Consider the following 9,287-nt stretch of genomic DNA (forward strand, 5'->3'; position numbering starts at 1 on the left):
AGATTGAAACCCTAACTATTTTTTTTTTAAATTCTTTTGTAATATAATTAGATGAATATTATAATACGAAATTATAACATATTATTAATTTATTTTGAGATAGAGTTTTCTTGCAATACGTACAGTGAAACTTTAAAAGATGCGGGCCGTTATATCGGCTTAGCCACAGAAAGAGTTAATAAATCTCCACTTAGTTAAAGACAAACCTGTTCAAGGTAATACAACATTAGTTCTTCATAATATTAATTTTCTAAGATCTCATTTCTTAAAAATATATTCGACTCTGATAAAGGTCTACGACTTAAAACTTGCATTTTTCCTTACTTCGTTTCTTTACCGTATCCTCGATCATCACACATTCTCTATTATTACACCTAAAGTTAACAATTACTCCATTATCATGTCTCTTTTCAAAATTTTATCATGGCAATGTGTTCATAACCCACACCTGACAGCTGCGAAAGACCCCCATTAATCCACGACTTAATTAAACTTAAACTAGTTTATTGCAGATATGGATATAGCCTGTAGGAAGACGAACATAAGGAATTCGATTAGTAACAAAGTTGGAGGGAGTTGGTGGCTTGGATCAAGTTAGCTCCTCCCTGGGAACTAATCTTTAAGAGCTGGCCCAAGTTGGGCACCTCTCACGGTTTCATTCCATGCAAATGCTGGCCCAGCTTCTATTCTAATGGTAATTTCATTTGGTTTAAAATGGCTCTAGAGGAGGTTATTGCATTCATAAAGGCTCTCAAAGATGTAATTGCCATTTTATTTGGGAGTCCAATCTGGCCCCCTCTCTTCACTTCAAAGGAATACATAACATTAATTACATATATCATCTTCGCTGCAATAGCCTCCTGGAATTAGTAATGGTTGCTGGTCCCTTTGCTATGAATTATTTGCCTCTACTGTTGATGGCTTTTAAAATGTTTATGCCCATATATATATATATATAAAGTTTGATTTAATTTATTGAATAATTAAAAAAAAATTCAAATATTCTGCAACATTCTAAATAGTCATCAGTCTGAACAGAGCAAAGTTTTTTTTTTTTTAAAATAAGCAATTCTTTTAAGTGTGTTAAGTCGTGATTGTGAAAATATGTATATGTATGTATTAAACATGTACTGGAACCAGTGGTAACATTTATGAGAAATATAGGAAACTTCCCTTTAAATTCTGCACATTTTTTTAGTGCACAATTCAAGTTAAAAATTTCATTTTCAATTAACATGGAGGTTTTTGAAATAAGTTACACAAACTTTTACATGAATTGTTACTTACTTCCGAAACGGTTCAAAGTTTCTAATTGCCGTAGTTCAGTTTTTTAAAAATGTTTTTAGATTGATATTGGAAATAAAAATCGAAATTTTCGAACGCGGCAGTCAACCAGAAATTAATTTTATGCAACAAAAAAACCTAAATTTTTCAATTCCACGTTTATCTTGAAAACCATCCACCACATAAAAAACATGATTCGTACCTTTCTTAAAGTGGAATAAATTTGCTTAAATCAGATTTTTTAAATTGCTCTTTAGGTTTAATTCCACCCGAGATACAGTTTTCCAATAACAGAACATTTTATTTAATAAAAAGAGAAATTCCCATTTTGTAATTAGTTTTTGGAAAAAAGTAGGAAACTGCTATTACAATGAAGATAAATTATTTAAAAGTGAATTTAAGAATCAGCATTTTGAGTGCCTACAAAAACCTGTATGTCTCCGCATTCTTGAGATTTCAAACTTTTCTCAACATGACTTGCCCTCAATAAATGTAATAACGATCTTGTAAAAATTGTATATATATTTAATTACATGGGATAATTATTAACATTTGGTTATCAATTATGTTGTAAATTGAATTGATATAAAGTAATTTTATCATTTTTAAGCAATGGATATTATACGTAAATATTATTTTTACAAGATCTTAACATTGTATTACATTTATCAAAAATGAGTTTGTTTGTTTTTTTGGCCTTATGCCGTTTAAGAAATAATAATATAATGTTTAGCAGTGAAACACACATAATATAAAATATCAAAATTTATTATTACCTTATTTAAATATTTTTTGAAAAAATAGGAAAAATGGGTCCAATAATTAATATTGAAAGATTATTAAACAATTGCAACATTATGATCTGCATAACATTGGTGTTTTGAATTTATTTATTGCTTGAAACAGATTAATCTCATTCATTACGTTCGTGTGATGTGTTGCATATACATTGTTATTAAATTTACACATGTAAATTGAAATGCAATTAACCTTATTTTTTTATATCAAACCTTATTAACTAGAAATAATCAGGTAAGTGAAAATTGGTTGTAATCTTATCTCATGAATAATAATTAAAGATAAATAGATTTAAACAAACAAAAAACAATATCTTTTTTTTAAGCGTGTAACAATTAATAATTCCCGCATTCCTCACATTCTAAAAACTATTAATTTATAAAAATATTTATGAAAATAAAGTGAACAAAAAATAATCTAACTGAGTATAGAGCTTTTTTTCTAGTAATTGAAGTAATAAGTGAATCAATATTTACTTTATCTAACATATATGAATAAAATTTAATAATTTTTTTAATAATAATTAATTTATAATATAAAATTAATGCGCAAAGCACCCTTAGATTTGATTTCATATAAAGAAAAGGTGTATTATGTTTTGAGTAACATGAATCCTTAATATTTGTTTTGTTTTTTTCATTTAGAGAGTTAAATGAAAACAATAATAAAGTATATTATTTGTTTCGTATTTTGTATGTAAATGAATATTATAAATCGATTAATCCGTAATTGGTGTATTAAACATTGATGACAAATTTGTTTGAATCGGTGGAATGTTCAAGAATGTGGTGTTTGCAATTAGAATTTGTGGTATAACATTAGTTTTTCTCCTACTTTCATTTATTTAGTAGTCTAATTGAAAAAAAAAAACATAGAAAAGTTCAAAAAATTAAAGTCCAATTTGAAACTATACATCTAAGAAAGCTCAAAGGTAAAATTTTCTGATTTCATAAACGTATCTATAGTTTTGTTAAAAAATATGTCGTTTTCTCTTTTAACAAATTTATTTAACAAAAATGGTTTCTGCTGATTGGAAAAATCTATTAACAGTACGTTGCGCATTCTATCTGTTATTAAATGTCAAAAAAAAAATTTGGAAGCAACACTCAAAAATTTTATATTTTGTACAAAATATAACCTTTGAACCTCTAACACTCTACTCAGTTAGAAATATTTTTCAATTGATTTTATATAAGACCTAAATCATTTAAAATACATGTTAATAAGTTAATTAATGCATAGCTATTGTTTTCTGTGATATTATTTATTTAAAACATTTTATACATGCTCCACAAACAATTAATTACATGAATAAGTTACATTCTATAATGAAACAAATAACGAATAAAGAAGACTAAATAAATAACAAGTTTACAGGTTCTATTATGTATTTTACCATCTACTATGAATTAAATACCATGCACAAAGTTTCTAAGAAGATCAACTTGTTAATAAGAATTATATTTAAAGAAAAGGTTTATTTTTAACTATTTAGATTCAAAGTTTAATAAAAATTGATTTTAATCTATAGGTTGGTTATTTAATTGAGTTAAAATGGATAATCGGATAAAATCAAAGGTATAAATCATTTCATTTTATTATTATTATTTTCTCTTTATTTTGTGATAAGTACTATATTTATATTTTACTTTTTTTCTTTCTTTTTTTTTTTGTTAGTAGTTGTATAAAATGTGTTACCTAGTGGTATTGACAGAAAAGATCATATTTGTGATTGATGTTATAAAATTTATTTCTTATCTCTTGTGGCATTTGTTAAAAGTAAATTTGTATGAACGACTGACTACAATAGTGAAGAAAACATTGTAAAATATACAGAAAAACTGGGTAGCTAAATAAAAAATAAAATAAAATAAATCAATTTAAACTAAGCAGATGGTCTAATGTTTGAGGGGGAATCATGCATTAACTTTCTACAGGCGTGTAAAAACACATAATCGATTAAACAAATAAATACACAAACATACACATATACATTTACATGTATGTGCGTATGAAAATAAAGGAATCAATGGTATTATATACGTATTATGTAAATATTTATAATGGCTTAAACAAAAGGCCGCAAACAACAGTAATCAAAATACATGTTTAAAAATTATGTTGTGTTCAGTGTATTGAACAATGTAATGTAAATTTTTAAATGTTTGAAAACAAACGTGAATTATTCGCGGATTTAAATATCTTACAACATTTTTCACTTGACTGCTTTTAATGCTCCTATTAAAACTGGATATTTAATCATTAAAAAGACAAAAAACTCGTATAAGAAGTTTCAGTTTGAATTTTCCAGTTAATATTTTTTTTTTTTTTTGAGTTATGATTTTAAAATATATTTGATTTATATAATGAACCTAGAAGTGTTTATGTTACTTTGTATACACTGAACATATGTTTTTCAAGCAGTTTATAAAAAATGAGTTAAGCAATAAATATTAATAAAATAGTTTATTTAAAATATAAATTTTGGGATGTGAGCCTGGTCATTATGCAGGCTTTTACAGTCTCGCTATTTATATACAAGCTACCAGTTACTAAATATTATTTATTACAATGTTTAAAATAAAAGTTAAGCTTAATTTAAAACATTCTTCTTAATTCAGCAGCCATTCTGTGTAAACCTGTTAGATTTTATAAACAGTTTATCTTGACTTACCAGTTTTAACCAAATGTTTGTAATTAGAAGCTGATTCTTCTCATCCTATCAATCCCATGCAATCAGAAACAATGCGTTGTTAGAAAACACAACCATCAAAGTTATACCATCTCTCGCTTTAATCCCTTGCAATGCTCTGCCTTCCCAATCATATAAATAAAATAATATGATTTTAAATTACTATAACCTTAACATAGTATAAGGCTGCATGCTTTCATAATGTCGAGAGTTAATTACTGTTTTTATAGACGTCTGATGGTTTGTGATACATTTACGTTTGAATTAGTTATTTTTGTTATTTAACATCAGATTTGAAAATGAAAATTAAACTAATTTTGATTGTATCTTTAATTTCGTTCTTTTTATGCGATTTTATACGCCAATGGCCGCTGAAATACCGTATTTTTTTTTTAATTTAAAATATATGTAGTGTAGAGTATGTAAATGTATATGTACAGAAAACCATGCAATCTTTTCACATTGAGACACAATTGATTTTTGAGGTAGGAACTGGCAGAACATTGCAGAGGTAAGCCGGGGTGACTATATTAAGTACCCTCTAAGGGTAAAATGTCTCTGATATACAAATGCTGGTGTTACCAAAAACAAAAAACAACAACATCAAATTTACGGGGTATCTGTAAAAAGTGCCACATCTAAATAGCTAGAGACATTTTTCCCAACGAGGGGGACAGGAACCTTCCACAAACTTACCAAGTTCAACCACGCGTTCGTGGTTACTATTTGATTCTTTTCATCCTGCAATAAATCGATTTTATTTTATTTGGTCATTCAATACATAAAACAACTTCATATTTTTGGTATCGTGTTTGTGTCAGCTTTCTTGAAAAAAAAATAAATAAAGAAAAACTCAAAGAAAAAAAAACCTTCTCCTATATAATTGCGAGTGAAAACCACCTTAACTCATGTTACACAACAAAAATGTCTTCAAATGAACAACAAGACATCTAGTAATCAAATCTATTATTATGTATATTTTTAGTTTTGATATTGATTGTTTTAAATGTTTCTAACACATATATTTAGACTAGAATTATCCTTTCACAGAAACTTAATTCAATGTCAATAAAACATATACTTTCAGGATTTCTCTTTAAAATAGTTTTCATTCTTCAATTATATGAATAAAAACAAAATTCATAAATATGAACATGCTCAGATATGAATGATATATTCTGTAACTGAATGACCTCAAATGAGTTGATGTTGTATTGTAAAACTACTGAAATGTACATAGCGCTTGGTTGCGTCTTTGAAATACATTACGCTCCACGAAATAGTATCTTAGTTTATCTACACTACGAACAAAATATTCCTCAGTTAATTCTATTTATTATTGTAAACAAAATTAAATAATTTTGTGACCTATCTATATAATATTTTTTTTTTAATTTCTTTTTCCCAGGAATGGTATGTGTGAAATGTAGGGAATCTCCAATAATCACGATTAGTTAAAACCCTTATATGGGTTGGACCGAAGAAATTACCTTCTCAATTCATTTCCATAACTCATTCGTGGTAACCTAAAAATTCCTATGTATCCTCAAACAATTCTACGTCCCTTTCCCCAATCCATTCTCGGAAGATTTTTATGCATCCATAATTTCCCCCAAACGTTGACTACAAAATAAAATAGATGAATTACAATCACAACGATAGTTCAAAGTTGAAGGGGAGGTAAATTTATAGACCAAGTACAGGCGTGTAGGAACTGAAACAGAATTGGCTGTTGTAGAACCAGTGGATCAATATAGATTTCAGAATGATGATAACTTCACCTATCTAGGATCAGCAGTGAATTGAGGAAACAAGACATTTTCTAGTCAGCAAATGGCCAACAGGTGCAATTTTGGTTTCAGCAAACATCGGCCATCTCCCAACGTACAAGATGTGCCCATGCAAGGATCTCATCAGATCTGCTCTTACCTATGTTTCGGAAACCTGGACCCTCACAAGTACTCGTCAGAAGGTTCTTGGTCTGATATTCAGACCACTTAAGATCGGTGAAATTCGAAAGAGGGAGAACATGGAGATATATGGCCAGTACGGGGATACTGATGTGATGAGACAAGCTGGGAAGACTACGCTGGCCTTGACACACTGCCAGAATGTACGAAGACGATATTGCAATAAAGTTTGTTGACAGAAGGCTCTACCGGACAAGATGAAGATGCCATGGTTTATAACGGAAGATGCTGCCATCCGGGATCCAGAGTCCTCCTCAACACCCACAACTGGCTAAGGATCACACTGGTATCCAGCGCCAAGGAGTACCAGTATTTGTTTCCTTGCTTAAGATTTTAATTAACTATGACAAGTTATAATCATCATATCTTTCCTCTAAAATAATTGGAATGAAAATATTATTTTTCAATTGTTCTATAAATTCTTTTTTCATACATAATGATTTGACCTTCAGTCATTTTTGAATAGAATACTGAGAAAAAATAATAAGAACTTTGCAAAGACTAGTTTGTGTCAAAAGACTTAATTTTTTTTTTGACGAGCAAATGTGTACGACTACTACAAGATACAAGGTGTAGATTAGCCTAAGGCAGTGGAGAGGTGATTTTATTGTTTTAATTAAGTACGAATGGAATTGATAGAATTTTTAAGCAGTAAACTAAAGTTACAAAGAGAATTAAGTCGTCACTAAAAATCCCCTAGATCTATAGGTGCTCACATATATAAAAGCGGATTTTTACTGCTTAATCCAGAGCCTCTAAAATTCCAATCTGTCTTCTTATGATTTTCTTGTTAATTAACAAACAAGTGTTGAAGGTCCTAAAAGAAATTTTATTTATTTATTTTTAGAAAATTTGTTATTGTCTTGCATCAGATGGATTTGTCATATGATCTAATCTCCAATTAATGTGATACACATAAAACAGATTTTTTAATAGTATCGAGAAAAAATCAGTACTTATTTAAACAACTAAGCAATTGTCGTAACATAACAATTGGCCGCAGTACACGCAATTGAATGCTTAATTCCTGGGAAGAGACGGCATCTTTTTTTTTTTTTTTAGTCAAAGAGGAAACGAGTTTTTTTTTTTTTACGTTTTCATTTTTTTCTGCAATCTTATATTGACAGTCATTTCTTCTGAAGTTTGGACACTAAATAAGATTTGTTAGAAGGTTTGTTCTTGAAACTTTTGAATAACCGTTCTGATTCCATGGAATATACAATTTGGTTTTGGATTTTCCACCTAAAAGATAATTTATAATTTATTTATGGTCAAATAAGTAAAATATAAGTTGTTTATGCGTTAAAAGAACGATTGTAAATTCTGCGTAATTTTGAATACGAGCTAAATCTCAATTATTTAATTGATAGAAGATTTTTTATTTATTTTGAAATTGAAGCATTTGTTACATAGTGATTTATAATGCTTTTCATGTACGGGCTTAATAACAGGTTTCAAAATACCTGTTACAAGTTATTGTGTATTAATTTTAGCCTTTTTAGCTGCAAGCATGAAATACTACTGCCCAAGTATTATTATTATATATTTATAATTTCTTGTAACAATTAGTCTTTAGAGTATTGAAGAATTTTGGAACTTAATAGTCATAAATACTAATAATAATTATTTAAAAACATTACATTGGTAATTATGTGAAAAATAAACATGTATCGACTCAACCAAGCGCTAGTTATATTCAAGTACATAAGTTACACAAATATACAAGGCACATATTAAATACATGTGCTACCCACCTTATGGTATTAACCATTGTAAGATATGTATTCCTTCTTAAACTACTTACACATATGCAATTTATACTTATAAATAAATAATTGAGCCAATAGACAGCATTGCTGGGGAACATTCGTTGTCACTGTAGATGTTAAAAATTTTATTAGAAAATTTTATAAGAAATATTTTCCTTTTTTTTTTTTTTTAATTTTTTCATACAAAAACTGTAAATAAATTATGATAAAATTGTAATTTTTCTCTTCTTTTTTTCACGATAGTAATGCTTCTTCGAATATTTAGATGTTCCGAAAAATAAGGAAGTATTTTCTAGTTATTTCTAATGTTCGGTATGAGTTATTAAAAGTGGAAAATCAAATATGATTTTAAAATCCGAATATTTTTTTTTTCTTTTTTTGTCAATGAATTAGATTTTGACGGACTTATCACAAATTCTAGTGAAATTTATCCTCAATGTTAGAAGTGTTACTGGTTCTATGATTTGAATGTTGTTTTGATGGCTGGAACAGACACAAAACAGTGGGTGTTTCACCTTGTCAAAATTACGTTTATCTACACTGTTGTTTAATGTGATAAAAAATGAATAAAAAAATTAAAATTTTATACAACTACTAATGTAACTGTAAGTGTCTGTGTGCCACTTGGGAGATTATATATTTATAAACATATTTCGAACAGTTTGCTATCTTAAAATTACTAAGCAATAAAATCGATTTTCAGTTGTATTTGATTTCAAAAAAGAAAAAAATCATCCATTACGTTACGGTTTTGTTATAAATCAGTTATATATA

The 9,287-nt window shown here is 28.0% G+C and overlaps 1 protein-coding gene across 5 annotated transcripts in view; it reads right to left on the reverse strand.

The window, feature by feature from the left end:
• The window catches only part of LOC106684715 (neuronal acetylcholine receptor subunit alpha-7), a gene marked incomplete at its 5' end in the record, with an annotated part of 211,926 nt that overhangs the window by 202,244 nt on the left and 395 nt on the right, over positions 1–9,287 (reverse strand). For all 5 annotated transcript variants that reach the window (XM_067049508.1, XM_067049517.1, XM_067049514.1 and 2 more), the window contains 1 exon segment: positions 4,757–4,801. In XM_067049508.1, coding sequence (XP_066905609.1) covers positions 4,757–4,801 — 45 coding nt within the window.

Source organism: Halyomorpha halys, unplaced genomic scaffold (assembly GCF_000696795.3).
Source record: "Halyomorpha halys isolate HHAL.00 unplaced genomic scaffold, Hhal_1.1 Scaffold604.1, whole genome shotgun sequence".
NCBI classification, from domain to species: Eukaryota; Metazoa; Arthropoda; class Insecta; order Hemiptera; family Pentatomidae; genus Halyomorpha; species Halyomorpha halys.